At 49.5% G+C, this 24,299-nt stretch overlaps 3 protein-coding genes across 4 annotated transcripts in view; 2 read left to right on the plus strand and 1 right to left on the minus strand.

Moving 5' to 3' along the window:
- Positions 1–803: 803 nt before the first annotated feature.
- Positions 804–5,058, plus strand: LOC114771998 (host cell factor 2-like). Its single transcript, XM_028965182.1, has 14 exons — positions 804–1,042; positions 1,402–1,550; positions 1,640–1,800; positions 1,882–2,087; positions 2,162–2,246; positions 2,332–2,438; positions 2,723–2,932; positions 3,026–3,220; positions 3,350–3,418; positions 3,512–3,546; positions 3,632–3,784; positions 3,976–4,161; positions 4,241–4,532; positions 4,654–5,058. The coding sequence occupies exons 1-14, from the start codon at positions 883–885 to the stop codon at positions 4,698–4,700; spliced, it is 2,055 nt and encodes a 684-aa protein (XP_028821015.1). The 5' UTR covers positions 804–882; the 3' UTR covers positions 4,701–5,058.
- A 561-nt stretch (positions 5,059–5,619) lies between these two features.
- On the minus strand, positions 5,620–8,808 carry LOC114771994 (nuclear transcription factor Y subunit beta-like). Of its 2 annotated transcripts, none has more exons than XM_028965176.1 (7): positions 8,688–8,808; positions 7,488–7,584; positions 6,909–7,042; positions 6,513–6,710; positions 6,350–6,428; positions 6,188–6,267; positions 5,620–6,053 (listed from the first exon to the last, which is right to left on the minus strand). In XM_028965176.1, exons 2-7 carry the CDS (start codon positions 7,582–7,584, stop codon positions 6,021–6,023), a joined length of 621 nt encoding a protein of 206 aa, XP_028821009.1. In that variant the 5' UTR covers positions 8,688–8,808; the 3' UTR covers positions 5,620–6,020. The 2 variants fall into 2 exon arrangements, with proteins under 2 accessions (XP_028821009.1, XP_028821010.1); XM_028965177.1 differs by lacking the exon at positions 8,688–8,808 and adding an exon at positions 8,309–8,618.
- Positions 8,809–15,019: 6,211 nt separating this feature from the next.
- Positions 15,020–24,299, plus strand: part of LOC114771993 (protein O-mannosyl-transferase TMTC1-like) — a 23,738-nt gene continuing 14,458 nt past the window's right edge. The window contains exons 1-4 of the mRNA XM_028965175.1: positions 15,020–15,341; positions 21,249–21,426; positions 23,787–23,860; positions 23,945–24,121. Coding sequence (XP_028821008.1) covers positions 15,088–15,341; positions 21,249–21,426; positions 23,787–23,860; positions 23,945–24,121 — 683 coding nt within the window. The 5' untranslated portion in view covers positions 15,020–15,087. The remainder of the gene's footprint in view (positions 15,342–21,248; positions 21,427–23,786; positions 23,861–23,944; positions 24,122–24,299) is intronic.

Below are 24,299 nucleotides of genomic sequence, written 5' to 3' on the forward strand. Positions count from 1 at the left end.
CCAGGTCTGGGGCAGTGGTGGCCTAGCGGTTAAGGAAGCGGCCCCGTAATCAGAAGGTTGCCGGGTCTAATCCCGATCCGCCAAGGTGCCACTGAGCAATGTATTTTAAGTTTTTAGTGTGTTTCAGGGTAGTCACGTTCTCGTGGCGCAGCGCCACGTCCTGCAAGATCACGTCATATTATTATGGCCTGGCAATATGAAGCGCTGATCACACAACTACACATCCCTGCTCTCCATTGGCGCCTGGAAGAAAGTGTTTCCCATTGGAGCTTGTTTGCAACCCTGTGTGTGTGTGCAATGTTTGGGAAATTAAGATTTTATTGCATCCCACTGTACATATTAAAAGTTAGTTATGCAAAATCATACCACATCGGGACGTTACCTTGGCAGCTCAGGATTCAAACCTGCAACCTTCAGATTCCTTCCTCCACATGCATACAGTGCATCTTATGCAGATTTGAAGCTAAAGCACAACTGGGGAAGAGCATGGCCGGTGCAGTCTACGCGGGTTCTAGACCAGCTGAATTCGTACGACATGAGCGCCCTCTACTGGTAACCTTTAACTTTTTTTTTTCTTTTTTTTTTTTTGTATGTGCGTTTTATTTTTGTATGTATTTTATCATTAAACACACCTTTTTTTTTAGTGGAGGGTCATGTGTGGGGTCTGTCACGGCCCCTTGAGACATGCTGTAAGTGATTTGGGGCTATATAAGAAATAAATATAATTTCTCGCGAGATTTGGCCGAATTAGGCGTCCCTGGCCCAGCAGGCGGCGCTGGCGCGCACACGCCTCGTCCGCCGCCGCCGCCGCCGCAGTCGCAGAAGAAGCCGCCGGAGCGTCCGCGGCATCGCAACAAGCTGCGGCCCGCCCTGCGGAGCGCCATGGCCGCCCCGAGGCCGCTGTGGAAGCGGGTCCAGTCCCCCAGCGGGCCCGTTCCGCGGGCGAGACACGGCCACCGCGCCGCGGCCATCCGGGAGCTGATCGTGGTGTTCGGCGGGGGGAACGAGGGCATCGCCGAGGAGCTGCACGTTTACAACACCGGTGCGGCCGCTTCATTCATTATTCATCGCCTGTAATTACTGTGATTATGTTCGCCATTACACGGTACCTGTGATATTCCTATAAATATTCACCAGTGGTTAACCACCAGTTAAGACACTTAACCCTGAGTGTCCCCAGGGGGACTGTCCCTGTCACTGCTGATCGTAAATTTACATTTACAGCATTTGCCAGACGCCCTTATCCAGAGCGACTTACAATCAGTAGTTACAGGGACCGTCCCCCCCTGGAGACACTCAGGGTTAAGTGTCTTGCTCAGGGACACAATGGTAGTAAGTGGGGTGAACCTGGGTCTTCTGGAAAGTTGTCTGTGGTTTGAAAATCATGAAATCCCCCCCCAGTGACCAGGCAGTGGTTCCTCCCAGCGGTCCGAGGAGACATCCCCCCCGGCTGCGCCGCCCACGGCTTCGCGTGCGAAGGGACCCGAATCCTGGTGTTCGGGGGAATGGTGGAGTTTGGTAAATACAGCAGTTGCCTGTATGAGCTGCAGGTGAGGGCCGGCCGAACGCTGGCGGGGACCCCCCGATCCCCCACGTCCGACCTGGCGCGTGCTGACCGCGGACGTTTCCGACGTTGCAGGCCAGCCGGTGGCTGTGGAAGAAGCTGAAGCCGAGGCCGCCGAAGAACGCCGACCCCCCCTGCCCGCGCATCGGGCACAGCTTCACCCTCTGTGGGAACAAATGCTACCTGTTCGGCGGTCTGGCCAATGACAGCGAGGACCCCAATGGCAACGTGCCCAGGTGAGCGTAGGCCTTAAACTGTTCCTTGTCGCCTGAACAAAAGTGCATCGTAAACACAGGTCGTAACTCCGCCCCCCGCAGGTACTTGTCGGATTTCTACGAGTTGGAGCTGCAGGTCGTGTCGGGGGTGAAGGGTTGGACTCTTCCGGACACCAGAGGACGAGGCCCCTCGGCCCGCGAGTCACACACGTCGGTGGTGTACACCAAGGCGGGCCACACCCACAAGCTCTACATCTTCGGGGGGATGTGTGGCCACCGACTGGACGACCTGTGGCAGCTGGACATCGGTGACTATTGTCGTTCCTTATCCGGATACGTTGCCAGTGCTGCTGAGGACTGATGCTCATCCGCTGCTTTACAGACACGATGACCTGGTCGACGCCCGAAACCAGAGGCCTGCGCCCCCTGGCCCGGAGCCTCCACACGGCCAACCTGATTGGAAACAGGTGAATTCCCCACCGTCCCGCTCTGAGACCGGCGCGCCGCGGTGAGAAGTGTCCGATCTCAGGCTGGACTGTTCGTTCCTCTCAGGATGTTCGTGTTTGGCGGCTGGGTCCCAGTCGCGGACGCCGAGGACGAACCCGACGCTCTGGGGGCCGAGTGGATTTGTACCAACTCTCTTTATGCTCTCAGTTTAGGTCGGTATGAAATATTAGAGCCTAATAAATAAAAGTAGTTTAAAACGTACAGTTTAAAATGACAATGTATTTTTGTTATGAGTTTTGGGGCGGTGGTGGCCTAGCGTTTAAGGAACCGTCCCCACACACTGCTCCCCGGGCGCCTGTCATGGCCGCCCACTGCTCACTCAGGGTGATGGGTTAAATGCAGAGGACAAATTTCACTGTGTGCACCGTGTGCTGTGCTGCTGTGTATCACAAGTGACAATCACTTCACTTTCTTCTTCTTCTTCCTTGTTCTACAGACAGCCTGACGTGGGAATGTTTAGGCCCGGAGCCGGGCGCCCTGGTCAGCTCGGGGGCCAAGGAGTACCAGGACAGCGGGCCCCGGGCCCGGGCCGGTCACTGTGCCGCCACCATCGGCTCGCGCCTCTACATCTGGAGCGGCCGCGATGGCTTCCGCAAGAGCTGGAACTACCAGGTGTGCTGCAAAGACCTGTGGTACCTGGAGACAGGTGTGTTGGCGTTGGCGCGAGTCCGGAAACGAACGAACGAACGGACGAATGAATGAATTTGTCGCCTGAAACCGAATCGGCTGCTTTGTTTAGAGAAGCCCGTCGCGTCCGCACCCGTGTTCCTGGTCAAGTCCACCATCAGCATGCTGCACGTGGCCTGGCGCCCCATACCGGCGTCCGAATTCTACCTGCTCCAGTTGCAACCGGTCGCGTCCTCAGCCCCGCCCACCGGTGCCTCTGATTCGCCGGCAGACTCCATACCGCCCACTCTGGATGACAGTCCACAAGGTAGACGCCTTAACCTCGCGTGGGTCCAGGAACTGTTATTCCTAATATGGTATTAAAGTGGGCTTTCCACATTTTCCCAGCGTTCCCGATGTACCCTAAACCTGTCTGTCTTTAAACTGTGCCTTGCAGCTTTGGGGAACCAGAACGGACCGAGTTTGGATGCTACCCTGACCCTAGTATCCACGGAGATACAGACTGGTATCGCCCTGTCTCATTGTTTTAGTTTAATCTGGAATGAGCGGCGTTATTAAATGTCCGCAAGATTATTTCTTTCCGATTTATTTCCCGTAGGCTCCGATGTTAACACCACTGGCCCCCTGACTCAGGTAAACGACCTTTCCTTGACCTCTTGGCCAAGATACCTTTGTCATTGCAAACGGTCACAGACGTTGTTTTTGTTCTTGTCTGCAGGCTGCTGGTGGGGTCGGAGGTCAGGGCGAGGCCTCGTGGTCGGACGTGGGCGTTTTCAAAACGCTGTACTCCGAAGTCACAGAGTACTACCTGCCCCCTGAGAACGGGGTCCTGACCCCGCCCCCTCCCAGCAGACCGCCCAGCACCAGAGAGGTCAGTATACAGAACCCCTCCGTGACCCCAACCGGCCCTAAACCACACCCTGCTCACAAACAGTAAAACATCAGTATTGTAAAGTCATAATGGTTTAAAAAAAGGGTTTAAGATCATATTTAAGATCTTTCTTATTAAAAATTACGTATATACGGGTTATATATAGGTTATGTTCTTGTCTTTGTTCGTAGTTGAAGCTGCCCTGGCCCTACCGGCTTGAGGGCCGAGAGAAACGAACTCTGGAGCCGGGCGTCACCTACCGCTTCCGGGTGGCTGGGATCAACAGCTGTGGGCAGGGAGACTTCAGCCCCGCGACCGAGTTTAAGACCTGCCAGCCGGGCTTCCCCGGAGCGCCGACCGCCGTCAAAATCGCCAAGGTACGGCGCCACCTGCCGACTTTATCCAGTCGGGTGGTCCTCGATGTGGATTCATGTGCACCGTGCTCTCTCCCGTCAGGCCTCTGACAACATCCACATCACCTGGGAGTCACCGACCCCTCCGTCCGGAAAGATTCTGGAATATTCCATGTACTTGGCTGTGCGGAAAAGTCGCGGCTCTAGCGCCGATCGGCCAGGACAGATGGCTTTCATTCGGATCTACCGTGGCACAAAGACGTCCTGCACCGTGACCCCTGCCCACCTGAGCAACGCCCACATCGACTGCTCCGCCCGGCCTGCCATCGTATTCCGTATCGCCGCCAAGAATGAGCAGGGCTATGGTCCAGCCACCCAGATCCGCTGGCTGCAAGGTGTGTGATGCTGTCACCCAACACAGAGAGTTACCATGGTAACGGAACAGTGAAGTGGGCGGGGCTTGGGTGGTTTCGCGTTTTTCTTCCATTCCTTCCGCTGACTCAACTGTGTCCCTAGATGCCACTAAACTGAAGACGTCCTCGTCCGGTCCGACTGACATGTAACGTGACCGCAGACTGAACTTGGTCCTTTCAAAGAAACTCGTTCAGTTCCTCACTGATCCACTTCACTACTGGGATCAGAGTTTCTTACAGAAATGTCTCTGTTTTTAAGAGATGATTTTTTTTTTTTATACGTTCATGTTTTAAACCAACCAGCAGTGCCTCGCTCTTCAGGAGCCAATCAGGAACTGAGGCATGATTTTACTTTTTTTTTTAAAGTCATATTTTAAAGAAGAGTGCCCCGAAGATTGTAGAAGGTGCATTGATTTTTAATTTTTATACTTGTATTTCTGTTCCATCGTTGCATTGAACATGTAATATCCACACCATTTTAATAAAAGCCATTACCTTTTAAGAAATACTGCAAGTCACTGGATTTCTTGCTGACCTGACTGCCAAAAATTGTTGGTTTTCCAAAATGACTAGTAATCCTTAAATCCAGAGTTTAAAGAGCGTTTGCATTTCTTGTGCATGGGATCGGAGCCACAACACTTCCGGGTTGTGTTTGTGTGAGACGGGGGGCTTTTTCAGGTACCACGTTAGCAGGCTGATGCTACTGGGTGTGTCAGCCATGGGGAAATGAACAGCTCTGAGTCCCGCTGTATGCTGTGCAAGAAGCTTTTTAAACTTGGTTCAACGGGAGATAAAGCTGTAGAATCGTCCCAAGGTGGAGGCTGAGCGGGACACTGAGACTGAAGAACTCCGATCTACGCCGTTATTGTGAAAGTTGTAGCACAATTCACTGATCTATTTGGTTTACGCATTCATGTAATCGTAATTTACTTGTTTTTTTGTGGAATGCATGCACTTTCATCCGCTGTAGAGCAATTATCTTGGCTTCCTTAAACCTGCAGTATTATATACTGCAATTTATTTATGTTTTCTGACATTTTGAAAGATGTAAAAAGTGAACGTGAACAAATAAAAAGTGAGCCATTTTATTCCAAGCGTCAACGCAAAATCAAAAATACATAATGTGTGTCTTCGAGATGTACAGAAATGAACAGATAAAGTATGTGCTAGTCATCTGGAACTTGATTTTAATGATTTTTAATTAAAGATTTTAAAAGGGGGGAGGGGGGCTACTTCCTCATTCTGGACTATTGTAGACAATTATAAAACTGTAGACATTGCAAATATGATCTCAAATCATGCGACCAAAAAACAAATAGTGAATTAAGAAGCAGGGCAGAGTCATTTCCTGTCTCAACAAAATGTATGTACAATTGTTTAAATCAAAGTAATCTAAAATGGTCCTTAGAGTGCAATCAGTACCAGTGGAGATGTTCAGCCTTCTGATCAGAATGTATGACGAACGTTGTGTCACGAGAACTGAACCTGCTGAACGCCCTGAATCTGCAGAGAGAAGAAAGTTCCTGTCGGTTAAACCCCTCAATTAAATGCTCATTTTTAAATTCCATTTACTGAAGAACTGTGTGTTTATGCAATCGCATACACACCCGTGTGACTGTTTAAGTGAGTAAAATTACCTGCGGGTAGGAAGTGGTGTAGACCATGACGTTCTGCTGTTGCCCGTCTGTGGTGATGAGTCCAGCTGGCAGCTGATTGGCTGAAATCCGAACAGGAAATTAAGCGCTTTGGAGTCTTTAATCACAAACAAAGGTTATGCTATGAAATCAGACGTCACTCACCAAAGCTGTCATCTGTAAGCTCCTCCCCCAGGCTATCGCCTACGCCCACGCCAGCTATGCCTTTCTCCCCCTTCATTGCCTAGAATCCCAAATGTGAAGATTTAAACAAACAAACAAAAAAAATAAAAATCGATGGTGACATCACTTCCTTTTGCTTGCCTACCTCTCTAAACTTCTGCAGGTAGAGCTTTAACGGCTCCATGTACATGTCAAAGCCCAGTGTGGACATGGCAAAGAGGATGTCCTCGCCGTTGATGGTCTTGCGTTTCTCCTGGTGACAGCGCTCGCTGGCCTCGGACGTGATGAAGCTGATGAACTCGCTCACACACTCCTGCACACACTCCTTGGCGTCTTTTGCAATCTGTGGATGTGTAAGTAGAACACATTGAAATATTCATCCCGATGTGAACATGAAGCCTCCATGTTTTGAGGTGAGCAGTTCCAAGCAGTGTATTTGTATATTTAAGTAATTGTTGTATTGCCATACAAGTAAAGAAAGCCATATTTGAGTCTCCGAAATACTAGTACTGGATTGGTACTCGGTCTCACACTCACACACCTTCCCAGTCTGAGGAATGCCATTTTTCATGATGCGTGCAACGTTAGCGATGGGCAGGTAGATGTCCTGTTCCCGAAAATTCTCTCTACTGCAACCGCCGTCGTCATGGTCATTCAGGCCATCGTCGCCATCATCTTCACCAAGGCACCGTGGGAAAGGGGAAAAAGAACAACTGTGTCAATGTGTGCAGCCTGGAGCCACCCCACACGCTGCAATAAAACATGTACACGCTGCAATAAAACAAAACATGTCTGATAAATGTAAATGTAAACATTTAACAAAAAACATGTAGACAGTCAACAATGTGACAGACAGTGCTAAACAAGTCAAACAAATAATAAATGTGCAAGGTAAAATTGTGCAAATATTGCTGTGCTCCAGCAATACTTGGCTCCAGGGGGACTGTCCCCTGTAACTACTGATTGTCGCTCTGGATAAGGGCGTCTGATAAATGCCGTAAATGTAAATGCAAATGCAATAAATCACTATGCATTATGCAACGTTCTTTTTAAAAATATATTTGAAGGCTCAAGGCTTCTTGCTGAGTGCTGTGCATGTTCCGGACTGCTGGAACCTCACCGTCCTGAGCCTGCAGAACGTAGCCCCCGCTCATGTACTCTCCGGCGATGACACCCCCCAGCTGAGAGGCGTCGGTGGTGGAATTCTCTCCCTCCATCTGAAACACAGGAGTGCTGTTAACGCCCTACAAGCAGCGCCCCGATTGGTCAGTGTCGCTACAGTGCTGAATTGTCACCGCACCCTGATTGGTAGGGGTGGTAGTACCTAGTGGGTAACACACTCGCCTATGAACCAGGAGACCCAGGTTCAAATCCCACTTATTACCATTGTGTCCCTGAGCAAGACACTTAACCCTAAGTTGCTCCGGGGGGGAGACTGTCCCTGTAACTACTGATTGTAAGTTGCTCTGGATAAGGGCGTCTGGTAAATGTTGTAAATGTGGTCAATTTCACTACAGCGCTATATTGTCACCGCACCCCGATTGGTCCGTGTCCTACAGCGCTGAATGGTCGTCGCGCCCCGATTGGTCAGTGTCCTACAGCGCTGAATAGTCACCGCGCCCCGATTGGTCAGTGTCCTACAGCGCTGAATAGTCACCGCGCCCCGATTGGTCAGTGTCCTACAGCGCTGAATAGTCACCGCGCCCCGATTGGTCAGTGTCCTACAGCGCTGAATAGTCACCGCGCCCCGATTGGTCAGTGTCCTACAGCGCTGAGCTCTTCTGATGTTACGACTGGTCAGTTAACGCCATGGCGCTGAGCCTTTGCTGTGTTCTAATTGGTCGAGGTCTCTTGTACACATCTTGCCAATTTCAACAGAGTATATTAGATAAATAGATGTGCATCGACCGGTTGGAACGAGATGAGCTAAATAATAAGTACCACAAAGACGGGGGTCCGAGGTCTGATCCCCGGACACTGCGGCCCGCCTGACGAACCGCACACGTTTTATTCTCCGCCAGAACCGCGTTCACAAGCGCCGGAGGGAAACGAAAGGAAACGCGAACACCGCCCGCCGCCGCTTTCTGTTATTTTCGGCGTCCCGTCCGAAATGACGGGCGCCGAGCCGCTCGCGTCCCACGCCGCTTGTTCGCCGCTCGGCTCACAAAAGAACCGGCGCGGCGCGTTAAAATCCGCGCACCGCGGCTTCTCTCCCACTCCCGCCGACAACCAGTCGTTCCCATTCGACCCAAGGATAAACCGGTTAGCCATCATTGGCCGGAGCCCGACACAGACACACAATGAAGCGCTGGTTGGTTACCTGCTCAGAATAGCCGTGTGGTTGGACAGAAAATGGCTGCAAAAGAACCAGTCCCAGCGCGGAGCTCTGCCGCCGCACGCCTCGCCTTCCGCCCGCCAGGGGGCGGTGTTGCGCAGACGCCTGCGGTTCAACATCTGGACACTAGGGGGCCTGTGCGGGCAAATGTGTAAACTTATCATTAATTGTGGATAAAAGTATATGTCTTTCCTCAGGACCAAACAAATAAAAAAATGTAACCGTTTAGTACGCGACGTCACAGATCCTCTTAAAAAATATACAGTGTATATTCAATTTCTCACTTTATTGGGACGAGAAAGCGGCTGCTCTACTTTGTTCGGTCTCTTTCCACTAGAAAAATCTGTAAGAAGATAGTGAAGCCGAACTTTCACACTCATTACTTTTGTGGTCTGGGTCTGTAGAAGCGAGCCAGACGCGCAGCTCCGTCACTGTTGAACCCGTAGCACGGAGATGTACCGGCTGCGGCCAGCAGGTGGTGCTGACGCGCCTTCCCCCCGTAACCCCGCTCGCTTCGACCACTCTCCTTTCGTTCGAGAATCTGCAGGCCGACTGCGACTCAGAGCCACTCATGCATCGTGCATCTCAAATGCTGCGTTTTTTTATTTGCATCGGGCTGGGGGCTGGGCGGTGCATTGCTCTACACTACACACACACACACACACACACACACACAGTCTCTGTTGCACCATCTCTCTTCCTACAATACAATATGAAATAAAAACAACGACGTTCTGCACATGATTTACTCAAATCATTGTTTTTCATTATTACACAGTCATATATACTTATGAGTATATACAGTACATGCTAAACCTTAGGACACACCTTCTCATTCAATGTGTTTTCTTTATTTTCATGACCATTTACATTGGTAGATTCTCACTGAAGTCATCAAAACCATGACCTATGAACAGTCACCGGACCTGAACCCAATCCAGATGGTTTGGGGGGAGCTGGACTGCAGAGTGAAGGCAAAGGGGCCAACAAGTGCTAAACACCTCTGGGAACTCCTTCAAGACTGTTGGAAAACCATTTCAGGTGACGACCTCTTGAAACTCATTGAGAGAATGCCAAGTGTGTGCAAAGCAGTAATAAGAGCAAAGGGCGGCTATTTTGAAGAAACTAGAATATTAAACGTGTTTTCACTTATTTCACCTTTTTTTGTTAAGTACAGAACTCCACATGTGTTCATTCATAGTTTTGATGCCTTCAGTGAGAATCTACCAACGTAAATGGTCATGAAAATAAAGAAAACACATTGAATGAGAAGGTGTGTCCAAACTTTTGGCCTGTACTGTATATGCTTCAGCTATAATCTGTATCTCAAGAAAGGATGGATGAGTAGAGTTCTGCTGATTAGCTGGAGTTGAGTGACTTCACTGCTGGACTGTTTTATTCCTTGGAATGTAACAAAAAAAAAATGTTATGTGTTCCTCCCACAGTTTATAACGTTGCTGTCAGGGGTGAAATTTGGTAACTTGAAATATCCTTAAAAACTGTGTTCAGGTGCCCATCTGTATCTGAATGACATCCCCAGAGGTCATGACCCACTGTCAACTGTGGCCCATAAGGAATTCAGCATTCAGTATCAGCATCAGTACATGAGGAAAGGCTCTGCCCTTCTGTGAGACACCGACGTCTTCTCACATCCAGTCATCCATGATCCTGCAGAGGACCAGGTGTGTGTCAGACAGCGGATAACAGTGTGTGTGGACCCTCCGAGGCACTTCCTCTCGGCACTTTGTAGGTCCTCAGGTGGGAGTTCTGCGGGATTGAGGTCGAGGCTCAGATTGCAGTACGCGGATCTTCCAGTTCTCAAGCCGTTCCTTGGCTGAGATCCCATGTGTGCTTTGGATCAGCTCCGTGTCGAAAGATTTCCCCCTAGCTTCAGCTTTTGGGCAGTTTTACAACAAAAAATCTTGGTAAAGTAAGATACCCCTGATTATCTGGTTACTATGGCGCCTCTGAAGGGATTAACGTGACAGATCTGAGCAACAAGACCTAATACTGATTCCGAGTCACCAAAGCAGTGCTTGTGTTTCATACCAGTACACAGTTAGTACGGGCCGAACATCGTGGAAGTAAAAGCCCTCCATTACAGCACGGCGGAGGGCCGAATTTTCTCCAGCCCGCTCGACTCATGCACATTGCACCGCTCAGCACTTCCCTGGTTTAAGCGCTAATCAGCGGTGTCCGGACCATGCCCACCGTGACCCTGCACTCCACACCTGAGTGGGGCTCTCTGTTCCCCCGGCGCTAATGGACTTTGAGAGGCTGAGCACCGCTTGTCACCGATGGCGTCACAAAGTCCTTGGCAGCTCATTAAGCTCCAATCAGCCGCTGGGTTGTAATAATGGGGTCAGATGCTTCTGTGGGGACTTTGTCTCTGATTTTCACCGTCCTGTCAAGGAATGCCACCTGGCAGTGTGTGTGTGTGTTTGTCTACATTAGTCCCTGTTTCAATCACCTGATAAAGATTCCAAAAGCAGTGGTGGCCTAGCGGTTAAGGAAGCGGCACTGTAATCAGAAGGTTGCCACTGAGGTGCCACTGAGTAGAGTACAGTCCCCACACACTCCCCCCCGGGCACCTGTCATGGCTGCCCACCAAGGGTGAAGGTTAAAAGCAGAGGACACATTTCGTCACCGTGTGCTGTGCTGCAGTGCTTCACAATGACAATCACTTCACTTTCAATAAAGTCCAGCTGCTCATAGAGTAGATCTTCCTTTAATGTATAACTCTCCTGATTAGTAGTAGTAGCCTAGTGGGGTAACACACTTGCCTATGAACCAGAAGACCCAGGTTCAAACCCCACTTACTACCATTGTGTCCCTGAGCAAGACACTTAACCCTGAGTGTCTCCAGAGGGGGACTGTCCCTGTAACTACTGATTGTAAGTCGCTCTGGATAAGGGCGTCTAATAAATGCTGTAAATATAAATGTAAATGATTATACAGTGTGTATGTGTGTGTGAAATGTAGCAGGTAATTTTTGGTCCTTTAGTCGTCTATTTAATATGTGTCAAGCGGCGCTTTGGCGGTGACTTTGAAGCACGGAAAAAGCGTGCAAGCTGCTTCACAACCAATTTGCCGTCGACTTGGGAACTGCTCCTATACAGATCTTGTGTTCGGCAAGGCAACGGAAGCGCTGCATTGTGGGATATGTAGTTCGTCCGTGGTCTGCGCGTCGCATCGCCACAGTCATGGATCTGTATGCGATGACCTCGCGGCCTGTGGCACCTCTGGTCTATTCCAACTCAAGCATTCACATGAGCCATGAGAGTGTCCTGCTGAGCGTGCATCGAGTTCTCCCATACTTTATGTTTCTATTCTTTGTCCTTCAGCTGCTCCAGTTTCAGGTCGCCACAGAGGATTAGCCGCTCTGGATGTCTGCACAATTGGCATGACAAAAGTTTTACGCCCTTCCTGATGCAATCCTCCCCAATCATTCAGATCATTTTGAGTATAATGATAGTACAATTGCTTTATTGTCCGATACCCTTGAAAGGCACATTCAATAAAATGTTTTATTGATGTACTGCGATAGAAAAGTAATGACGCACATGCTGCTGTGTAGCTGCATCCAGAAGCAGCAGCCTGGTCCCCTTCCTCCTGTCACGTCGGATGCCGCTTCAGACACGGGCTGGGAGTGCACTTCCTGCGGCATCGCATGGAGACTCCCACATTCGTTCCCCTTTAGTGCACATTAGCCTTCGAGGAAGAGTCTCAGGCGGAGGAGAAGAGTCTTCTCTGGGTCTCACAGCTGCAGCAGATTTGTCCAGATGTTCAGCTTGCTGCGGGAGTTACGCCCAGGGCCAGGAAGGTGACGGTTCCTCCATCTGAAATCGCTGCACTCCAGACCACAGCAGCGCACACTGACATTTAGGGTGTGGTGTGGATGTCCATATGGCAACAAAAGATTAAAAAACAGCGTGTTTTTCAAAAACTACACATGGCAAAGAACATTGCTGGGGCCCCATAATCAGAAGGTTGCCAGTTCGAATCCCGATCCGCCAAGGTGCCACTAAACAAAGCACCGTCCCCACACACTGCTGCACACTGCTCTCCACGGGTGATGGTTAAAAGCAGAGGACACATTTCGTTGTGTCACCGTGTGCTGTGCTGCAGTGTTTCACAATGACAATCACTTCACTTTCACTTTAATACAATAAAACCCTCCATGTCAAACACTTAACACGTTTACTGCAGAAATCCTTATTTTCAGGAAACTATGACATGATGTAGATGTTCTCATGTTGTTCTCTGATCATTAATACAGTATCGTTCTCCATCTGTAGACTTTTGCTTGTCGGACATAATTCATTAAATTAGAGTTGGAAGAGCTCACCAGCCAGTTCTTGTACCACATTTCTACATATCAGCATGAACATTACTTCCATTTTCACTTTTTCACTAATCAGTATTATATGTGTGGTTTTAGATCTAGTCCCTTCCTGAACTAGTTCAACAATACTATCGGGAAGATGCAAAAACCTTTCACTACCGACTAACATGTTGCACAGTGATGTATGTGCTGCACAGACATAATAAAGATATGTTTTTTTCCTGCTCTCATTCAGATTCCATAACGGCTAAAGCTTCAGGGATCTTCAACTGGACCAGTAGCAGTGTAGACCATGACGCTGGACTAAAACATACTCTGTGCTGTCTAGTACCTCCAAACATGGACAGATGCTCTATACTGTACTGCGTATTTTTCCGCCTCTACAACTGTTGGACTTGTTTTTCACCAACCCTGCACCAACACCAACTGCAGGCTCCCTCTACCCTAATAATAAATAATAAAGTGAAGTGATTGTCACATGTGATACACAGCAGCACAGCACACGGTGCACACAGTGCACCGGGGAGCAGTGTGTGGGGACGGTGCTTTGCTCAGTGGCACCTCAGTGGCACCTTGGTGGATCGGGATTCGAACCGGGCAACCTTCTGATTACGGGGCCGCTTCCTTAACCGCTAGGCCACCACTGCCCCAACCTAGGTCACCACAGCCCCAAAAGGGCGTCCCGTTCTGTATAAATCCTTCCCAAGGTTTTTCTTTTTTTTCCCACAGTTGGTTTAGTGGAGTTTTTCCTTGTGTGCGGGGCTGTCAAAGCCCATTGAGAGATGAGAAATAAATGCTGTTGTAGTTGTTGGTTCTGTTGTTGAGACTGCAGGTCTGTGGCGACATGGCTGGTCTGTGGTCAGGTCTGCTGTCCGAGGCGTTGATCTGTAAGTGGTGTTGAAGGTCCTGTCATCGAAATGGCTTCCTTCAGCTCCATTAACTCCACCTGCTGTCAGAGGAGGGCCGAGCCCGGTATCGTGGACGCCAGTCACCCAGGACACCCCCTGTTTACCCAGCTCTCCTCTAGGGTGGTAGTAGCCTAGTGGGTAACACACTCGCCTGTGAACCAGAAGACCCGGGTTCGAATCCCACTTACGACCATTGTGTCCCTGAGCAAGACACTTAACCCTAAATTGCTCCAGGGGGACTGTCCCCTGTAACTACTGATTGTAAGTCACTCTGGATAAGGGCTCTGGATAAGGGCAAACTTTGTTCCATTTTTCCAACACTACCTCATTTATTGCAATGTAATTATTGCATTATTGTCTAGTATGGGGCAGTGGTGGCCTAGTGGTCAAGGAAGCGGCCCCGTAATCAGAAGGTTGCTGGTTCGAATCCCGATCTGCCAAGGTACCACTGAGGTGCCACTGAGCAAAGCACCGTCCCCACACACTGCTCCCCAGGCGCCTGTCATGGCTGCCCACTGCTCACTCAGGGTGATGGGTTAAATGCAGAGGACAAATTTCACTGTGTGCACTGTGTGCTATGCTGCTGTGTATCACGTGTGACAATCACTTCACTTTCACTTCACTAGTATTTGTCATGCACATGTTTTCATGTCTGGACCGTTGCCTGTCCTGTGCACTATACCCTCATGTGCGAGAGTTTTGGGGGCCTGCTGGGGTTACGGCGGCCCTGCAGCGCGTCGCTCCACCGCATGGCGGCGGACAGATGTTCCGGATCCAACAGCAGCTGCAGCAAATCTCCGCCGCGCCCACTTCGTCCTCCCGATAATCTGATATGAGAAGCGGGCTTTATTTTTTTTTTTTTACTTTTTTTATTTTGCTTGCTGTTGCTCGTCGTAGGATAAGTAAAATGTTGACACTTTCCTCGTTTTGTCATTTCACACACACACACACACACACACACACTCACACACAGACACAAACCAGCGCCGTGCGGCGCGTGGAGTGCGCATGCGCGTGCGCAGGAGGCGGCGCTCTCCGCCGCCGTCTCTGCTTCCCCGCCTCATCCCGAGCTCGGCTCCGGACCGGAGATGGGGCCGCGCGCGGCACGGCGGCGCGCGACCCGCGGCGCGACATGACCGCGCGGGAGCGGGAGCGGGTGGCGCGCGCGGGCCGCGCGCTCGCGCTGGCGGCGGCGTGCGCGCTCTGCTACTGCAACGCGCTCCCGGGGGAGCTCGTGCACGACGACGTGTGGGCGATCGTCAACAATCCGGACGCGCGCGGCGCGTCCCCCGTGCGCGCCGCCTTCGGCAACGACTTCTGGGGGCGCGCGCTGGCGGACCGCGCGAGCCACAAGTCGTACCGGCCGCTCTGCGTGCTCACGTTCAGGTGAGTGGACCTGACCGGTGACCCCGATGTGACCCCGGGTGATGAGGGAGGATGTTCCAGCGGCGAGGTCAGCTTAATTACTGCGGACTAATTAGCCTGACCTGACCCCCCCCCCCCCTGCTGACCTGCAGGTGACCCCTGGGATTCGGGGTCCACGCTGTGAACTTCAGATCTTTCACTTTTAAACTGGCCGATGTGGCAGATCCCTTTTGAGGATGGAGCTTTCATCTCGTTTTTCACTCCGCCCGGCTTGTTCCAGGGGGAGGTGAACATCAGTGTAACGTGAGAACTGCGTTAATACGCTGCCAATCGTGTAGAAGTCTCAGGTGTCTGCTGCGTGGGCAGCGGTGGCTTCGCGGGTGAGGAAGGTTGCCGCTTCAAATCCCGAACCACCCAGGTCCCCTTAATCGTCCCCACACACTGCTCCCCGTGCGCTCACCAAAGGTGATGGTTAAATGCAGAGGACACGTTTCGTTGTGTCACCTTGTGCTGAGCTGTAGTGTCTCGCAATGACAATCGCGTCGCTTTCAGTTTCACCTCAGCTGCGATGGTGGGAGCTCAATGGGAACTTTTGTCACTGTTGTGAAGTGAATTGATTGTCACATGTGATACACAGCAGCACAGCACACGGTGCACACAGTGAAATTTGTCCTCTGCATTTAACCCATCACCCTTGGTGAACAGTGGGCGGCCATGACAGGCGCCCGGGGAGCAGTGTGTGGGGACGGTGCTTTTTCTAGAGCATCTTGCAGTCAGCAGTTACAAAGACAGTCCCCCCAGAGACACTCAGGGCTATAAGTGTCTTGCTCCTGGGTCTTCTGGGTCTACCTTGGTAGAAGGGACGGTAGCTTTGTTCAGCAAGCGAGTCAGAAATTCATCTGTGTGGACGTTGCGCGTCTCGACTCACGGCGGTCCGACTGATATGGCTCCTGACAGCCCACCGGCGCACGGCCGCTGCGGTTCCACGAAGTCCGTGTAATCGTTTCAGTTCCCTGTGAAGCATTTAGAAAGCCACACTTCAGCTCTATTGGTTTAGGAATGTTAGTATTTCAAATTGTATTTTTTTTGGCTAAATAATTGACACCGCGCTACTCTACAGTTACAGATTTACACCTCCAATCAATATATTACATGTAAAATTCGCTCCGTATTATTTCGTATGGCATCTTTTCATATTGTGTTGTATAGAATCATATTACTTTCTCTTCATTCTGTACAGTGTCACACGTATCCTATTGTACAGTATTGCTTCAGTATTTGTTAACATGTCTCGTTTTACTTCATGTCGTGTTGGTTCATTTCAAGTATTGAAGTTTTATCGTATTGCTTCGTATTGTTTTGGGGATAGTGCGTATCGCATAGTATCTTTAAGGCTGAAGTTTTAGCGTGCTGTAAGATGGAGGAAGCCGATATCCTGCTGGTGCCGGTTGATACGGGAGACCGGGGACCAGAACGGCAGCGCTTTTCCGTTCCTTTCTCCTGCCTGCTGGAGTTTCCTCATGGTGAAACCCAGACAGCCTTTGGCGTCCCAGCGGCCTGCTGGGATCGGAGGGTGCTTTAATCCAGGAGACAGCGGAGGGGAGGCGAGGAGATCAGTGACGGAGGAGACAGGGAGGCGGGGGGGGTCTCGACTCGTTCCACTAATGAACGTTGCCGTCATGGCTGAGCGGGGCTCTGACCTGCCTGTCTGCTGATTACACGCCGACCTCATCGTTGCCCCCTCCTCCCCGAGTGTTAGACAGGAGTGCATTAACCCAAGTGTCCCTGTGTCTCTTGGACCCACATCCAATCATCTCATCTTCCCCCGGTCCATTTACTGCCTGCAATTCATGCCGTTTCTGGCGTGAAATATGCCCACAACCTTGAGTCAGAAGCAGACCTTCGTGATGCCCACTTTCCTGTAATATGTGGCTCTGGTGATGGATTAAATTGGAGCATGTCAGACTTGCGGCTCATGTGACTCACTTCCATTTTCTTGCTTTAAGAGCACTTGGACACTCATTATGCGTGAGGTTTTTATTTCGTCTTTGTCATTAACCAGGCTGATTCTTAAAATCAAACTGTCTGAGGCTAATGAAAAAGGGAAATGAGCATTTAAGATGAAACTTTAATTGAGCCTATTATCAAATTACCTCACAATGCTATACTTTACATCACATTACTCATAATATCCTTTTACCTCAAAGTGCCTCGCAGTTCTACAAGTTATTTCAAATTACATTTACATTTACTGCATTTATGAGACGCCCTTATTCAGAGCGACTTACAATCAGTAGTTACAGGGACAGTCCCCCCCTGGAGCAACTTAGGGTTAATCCTTCTCTGCTGCTGTAACTACAGCAAAGACCAGATACTTCCAGGACAAAGTAAACAACTGCAATGACTCTCGAAAACTTTTCTCGACTTTCAACCGTCTCCTGAATCCTCCACCCCCTCCCCCCTCCACTTCTCTCTCATCTGAAGACTTCGCCACCTTCTTCACAGAAAAGGTGGCTGACATTAGCAAACAATTCTCACCACCTAACCCCAGACCCCGTCCTGCTGTTACCTCTGAAACCAGGAATCTGTCTTCCTTTACTCCCCTCTTTGAATCAGACGTGTCTACACTTCTCCAGTCTAGTCACCCCACCACCTGCTCCCTGGATCCAATCCCCTCACACCTCCTTCAGTCCATACAGCCCACCATATTATCTGCTCTGACACATGTCTTAAACTCCTCACTCACAACAGGAACATTCCCCACTGCTTTCAAACAGGCTGTCATTACTCCCCTGCTCAAAAAACCCACATTAAACCCATCTCTACTGGATAGCTACCGCCCAGTCTCCAACCTTCCTTTTCTTTCAAAAATTCTTGAAAGAGCAGTCCTGGCTCAACTTTCCTCATTTCTCCACAAGCATGATCTTCTTGACCCTTTTCAGTCTGGTTTCAGGAAAGGGCATTCTACTGAAACCTCCCTCCTGGCAATGATGGATGACCTTCGTGCTGCAAGAGCTGCCCGCAGATCATCCGTCCTTGTTCTACTTGATCTATCTGCTGCCTTCGATACAGTAAACCACGAAATTCTTCTCACCACACTCTCTGATTTAGGAGTCACAGGAACCGCACTAGATTGGTTCACCTCTTATCTCTACGACAGGTCCTTCAAGGTATCATGGGGAGGTGAGACATCTGTCCTCTCTAGGGTAACCACAGGGGTTCCACAAGGCTCTGTCCTTGGCCCCCTTCTATTCTCAATATACACTCGCTCACTTGGTCACATCATCCAATCACATGGCTTCTCCTATCACTCCTATGCTGATGACACCCAGCTCTATCTGTCATTCCCACCAGAAGATGCTACTATAGCAACAAAAATTTCGGCCTGCCTCTCAGACATATCGGCATGGATGTCTGAGCGACACCTCCAACTCAACCTATCCAAAACCGAGATTCTGATCTTTCCGGGCAACAATTCTCCTCAGCAAAACCTTTCAATTCAAATTGGATCGCTATTGTTAACACCCACGGCATCTGCAAAAAGCCTTGGGGTTTGGATAGATAACAAACTGAGTTTGAACCATCATGTTGCTGCGATCTCCAGATCCTGCAGGTTCACTCTCTACAACATTCGCAAGATTCGGCCTTTTCTCTCACAACAGGCTACGCAGCTCCTCGTCCAGGCAATGGTCATCTCCAAACTCGACTACTGTAACTCTCTCCTGGCTGGAGCCTCTGCAGTCACCATAAAACCACTCCAGATGGTCCAAAATATGGCAGCCCGCCTCATCTTCAATCAGCCAAAATACACCCATGTTACACCTCTCCTTACCTCCCTCCACTGGCTCCCGGTAGCTGCTCGCATTGAGTTCAAATCCTTGATGCTGCCTACAGGGCTGTAAATGGAACTGCGCCCGCCTACATCAACACACTACTACCTAGATACACTCCTACACGCTCTCTCAGATCGGCAAACGAAAGGAGACTAAAAATTCCTTCTTCACGGGGTCTCCGATTCCAATCATGTCTGTTCTCCGTTGTTGTCCCTGGCTGGTGGAACAACCTACCCTCCTCCACACGACTAGCCGAGACTATCACCACTTTTAAGAAGAAGGTGAAAACCCTCTTATTCCAAAAATATTACAGACAAATTTAACACATACACATGCATACACATTTAACAAATAAATACAAAATGTATAAATACATTATAATTTTTCTTAGTCTAGCACCCAACACTCTCCGAGCATGTTCTTCAATGACAAGTCTAAGCCTTATCAGGGCTCTTAGTTTGTATACTTGATATTCTATAGAAATCGAACGAGAATTGCTGGTGTCTTCCCATTGTAAGTCGCTTTGGATAAAAGCGTCTGCCAAATAAAGTAAAGTAAAGTAAAGTAAAGTGTCTTGCTCAGGGACACAATGGTAGTAAGTGGGATTTGAACCTGGGTCTCCTGGTTCAAAGGCGAGTGTGTTACCCACTAGGCTACTACCACCCCCCGTTAGTATTTTACCTCAGTATTTACCTCATAATATCCTTTTACCTCAAGGTGCCTCACAGTGCTTCATTTTACTTCAAATTACTTCATAATATCCTTTTACCTCAAAATGGCTCACAATAATACATTTTACTTCAAATTATTTTATAATATCATTTTACCTCAAAATTGCTCACAATAATACATTTTACTTCAAATTACCTCATAATATCCTTTTACCTCAAGGTGCCTCACAGAGCTACATTTTACTTCAAATTACCTCATAATATCCTTTTACCTCAAAATGGCTCACAATAATACATTTTACTTCAAATTATTTTGTAATATCATTTTACCTCAAAATTGCTCACAATAATACATTTTACTTCAAATTACCTCATAATATCCTTTTACCTCAAGGTGCCTCACAGAGCTACATTTTACTTCAAATTACCTCATAATATCATTTTACCTCAAAATGACTCACAATAATACATTTTACTTCAAATTACCTCATAATATCCTTTTATCTCAAGGTGCCTCACAGAGCTACATTTTACTTCAAATTACCTCATAATATCCTTTTACCTCAAAATGGCTCACAATAATACATTTTACTTCAAATTATTTTATAATATCATTTTACCTCAAAATTGCTCACAATAATACATTTTACTTCAAATTACCTCATAATATCCTTTTATCTCAAGGTGCCTCACAGTGCTACATTTTACATCAAAATGTCCTTGTAATATCAATAATAGCCTCACAGTGGTACTTTTTACATCACTTTACCTCAGAATACACAGAATACCTCATATTGCCTCATAGAGCTACATTACCTTATAATGTCTCACACCTCATAAGGATTATTATACATCTCACATTGTTTCACAATGCATCAATTCTGCAAAACTCCTCACAGCGACACACATTACATAACATTAAGCGTCTCATTAAGCGTCTTTTACCTTGTAATACCTCACAACACAACACCAGTGCTCATGCCTTACATATATTACACAGTATCTCACATAACCTCACATCACTTCATAAATCCGTCTTACATCTCTCTGGGCCACACATTATGTCGTATTATAACTTAATCAGACACATCAGCTCAGATTAGCCAAACCCGCCCACAGCCGTTCTTATTGGTGGAGGGATTTGAGGACTCCTGTGGTGGCGTTTTGTTCAGATATACCATGGGATGCGTGAAGCTGCTGCCACCACCTGTTTTTGCCCTATATTTATTTTCATACTTTGACCTCTAAGCACCCGAATTTTCCGTCTGACAGAAAGGGTGTCTTTGTGTGAGGGATGGATAATCAGGTCATAAAAATGAAGCATGTATAATTTTAGTGTGGCACAACCTATTCAGGGCTGTGTGGAAACAGTCATGCTAGACGTGAAGATGGCGATGATGGTGCTGGTTTTTCTTTTCTCCCAGGCTGAACGTCATGCTGGCCGGAATGAATCCGTTCTACTTCCACATGGTGAACGTGTGTCTGCACTGTGCCGCGACCATCCTGTTCATGCACACATGCGAGCGCTGCGTGTTCAACGACGGCTGCCGGGCCTTCCTCACCGCACTGCTCTTCGCCGTGCACCCCATCCACACCGAAGCTGTGAGTACACACCCAGCCCCTCCCTCCGTTTATTCTATCCTGTACTGTCACACGAACAAATTGTAGCATGATAATAACAAAAGCCACAATTTCTGAATGCATTGTATGTATTCTGTGCTAGTAGCCTAGAGGGTAACACACTCGCCTGTGAACCAGAAGACCCAGGTTGAAATCCCACTTACTACCATTGTGTCCCTGAGCAAGACATTTAACCCTGAGTGTCTCCAGGGGGGGACTGTCCCTGTAACTACTGATCGTAAGTTGCTCTGGATAAGGGCGCCTGATAAATGCTGTAAAAATTCTGTATGTGTTGGGAATTACATTGGTGAACTAGTATTTCTGCATCTTTGGAGCTATATTGCAACGAAGCATCCGGGTTCTGCTGCCTTTCTAGCTTTGATCTACCTGCGAGTCTGGTGTGAAGCCAGAAGAGGTCCAGAGTTGAAGAACGTTCCGGGATATGGCCCTCTGTCCCCTCGTGTGTACGTTCAGGATCTCATTCTGTCTGTCTGTCCTTACTTTAATGCTACTCAGAACTTGGCTGGTTGTGAGGATCCAGGCGGGGCGTTGTTGGGCATCGTGTTTTGTCACATTGATCTGTTGATCAGTTGTATCAGTTTGTCATTTTGGACACTTTCCAGTTTCGAGTCTGGTCAGATGGTGGAAACAGACAGATCTTATATATCTCGAATGTAAGTGAGAGCAGCGTTCGGCCATTCAGCAGGTAATGAACGGTAATACGGCATAATTCAACCGGCCCTGCTAATGCAAATGTGAGAAATTAGCATTGCAAAGGGCCAGTCTGCAGAAAACAAGCCATGAAAGGCAGAGATGCCAGTGTGCTGAAGTAGTGCAGACGGCACTGGACGATAAAAATAAAGGACACTTGCTGGACTGTGTCGACGGTTACGGTGACTCTGCGTTTTCTTGTTGTTTCCTGCGTCATTAGCGTGTGTGAGCTGTTTAACACACACACATGCACACACACACAGGGTCAACTGCAGTGTAGATCAGCGTAGAGCGGCCAGGTGGCTCACTTGAATTACTGGCAGCTAGAACAAGTGAATGTGAAAAGACGACCGGCTTGGTTTTCTGCCCTTCCAGGCCTGTGGTTGTGTGTGTGTGTGTGTGTGTGTGTGTGTTTGAGGGGGGGGTAAATATCTCTACTGCTCGTCTGGCTGCTGATCCTCAGCAGAAAGCCGCCTCTGTTCGCCGCTGAAAGGCTCCATTCAGCTCTGCTGCTCTGCTTTCAGGCGGCAGTCTGGGCGCCGTCTGTGTGTCCGGCCCGGACGCGGCAGCAGCTGATGAGGTCACGAAGTTGCTGCTGCTCCGTCGAGGGGCGACTCAAGGGGCCGAGAACGTCAAGTGTGTGTGTGTGTGTGTGTGTGCGCGCACATCTGCACACGCGCCCCTCGGTTGAAAAACAGGGCTGCAGCTGCCTCCCTGGAATTCCTGGAGAATTGTGTAAGGGAGCTGGAATGTCGGCGCACTCCCACTCACTGTGGAAAGCCGGAGCGTTTCCAGCACACGCATGGCAACGTACACACCCTCCCATCAGCCATAGGAGCGGCAGCTGCAGCGGGCGGGGTCTGACGGGCTGTTGTGGGGTGTAGGGCGTGGCGCTGGGTGGCGTTACGTATCAAACGCCAGGTTTCCTTCAGCGAGCTCCACTCGCTGGAAACCTGGTTCCAGCCATAAAAAGGCACGTTAAAGAACCCTAAGGAAGGTGCCTAAACACACACACACACACACACATATATACATCAAGTGCCTGTAATCAGCACCATGTGCAGCTCTCTGTGAGCTTAACTTTCCAGAATCTTCCAGGGATTTTCCCTCATTCAGCCGGACAGACGAGGGGGAGTGGGATCGGCGTGTGAAAGAGAGGACAGGAAGAGTGTGTGTTGCGCGCGTGTGTGTGCGGGAACGGCGTAGCTGAAGGGTGAAGAGTGGTCGGAAGGGCGGGGTGCGGAAATGAAAACCGAGGGGCCGTCTGCCCGCAAAGTGATGTGCTGCATTTGACCCTCGACCTCTTTTGCGCGGCAGAGGGTGGTAGTAGCCCAGTGGGTAACACACTCGCCTATGAACCAGAAGACCCGGGTTCGAATCCCACTTACTACCATTGTGTCCCTGAGCAAGACACTTAACCCTAAATTGCTCCAGGGGGACTGTCCCTGTCACTACTGATTGTAAGTCGCTCTGGATAAGGGCGTCTGATAAATGCTGTAAATGTAAATGCAGACACACACCGGCCTGTGCGTGTGTGTTAGTGTGTGTGCGGTGGGGTGGATTTTTGGCTCCGCTGGGTTTTCGTTCCGCTGCTTATCTCCCTTTTCTCGTCTTCTCCTCTGTGCTTGCAGGTATCAGGAGTGGTTGGCAGGGCGGACGTTCTGGCCTGTCTGCTGTTCCTCCTGGCCTTTCTCTCCTATATTAGGTAAGAGGGACCCAGTCAGAACCGCCGTCCCCCCGCAGCTTACTACTCACCACTTGTGTGTGTGAACTTGGGGTTGTCCCGCAGGAGCGTGTCCCCGTCGCGATGCGAGGACTCCTTCCCGCCGACGGTGTCGGTCCCCTCGCTGCTGCTGTGCGCGCTACTGGGCGGCTGCGCCATGCTGGTGAAGGAGACGGGCGTCACCGTGTTCGGCGTGTGTGTCGTGTACGACGCCCTGGTCCTGTGCCGTCGGCCCCTGCTCGCGTGAGTGTGTTTTCCGTCCTAAAATAGATCCGAAATGATCTTGTTTCAGGTCGTGTGTGACTTGTGTCTTTTGTAAAGGTGACATTTGTAAACCCAAGGGACTGATGGGAATGTGAGTCGTGTCACTCCCTCACTCTGTGCTATAAAAAAAATTCCGAGCTGGTGTACAAAGAGCCGT

Source organism: Denticeps clupeoides, unplaced genomic scaffold (genome assembly GCF_900700375.1).
Source record: "Denticeps clupeoides unplaced genomic scaffold, fDenClu1.1, whole genome shotgun sequence".
Lineage (NCBI taxonomy): Eukaryota > Metazoa > Chordata > Actinopteri > Clupeiformes > Denticipitidae > Denticeps > Denticeps clupeoides.

Bases quoted from the DNA above. Each gene is read 5' to 3' on its own strand.
- LOC114771998 (XM_028965182.1), top strand. From the start codon at position 883: ATGGCCGCCCCGAGGCCGCTGTGGAAGCGGGTCCAGTCCCCCAGCGGG. The intron at 2,933-3,025 runs GTGTGTTGGCGT...TGCTTTGTTTAG, and splicing joins CCTGTGGTACCTGGAGACAG to AGAAGCCCGTCGCGTCCGCA. The intron at 3,419-3,511 runs GTATCGCCCTGT...TATTTCCCGTAG, and splicing joins ATCCACGGAGATACAGACTG to GCTCCGATGTTAACACCACT.
- LOC114771994 (XM_028965176.1), bottom strand. From the start codon at position 7,584: ATGGAGGGAGAGAATTCCACCACCGACGCCTCTCAGCTGGGGGGTGTC. The intron at 6,711-6,908 runs GTGTGTGAGTGT...ACACATCCACAG, and splicing joins GCATTCCTCAGACTGGGAAG to ATTGCAAAAGACGCCAAGGA. The intron at 6,429-6,512 runs GTAGGCAAGCAA...TTGGGATTCTAG, and splicing joins ACCTGCAGAAGTTTAGAGAG to GCAATGAAGGGGGAGAAAGG.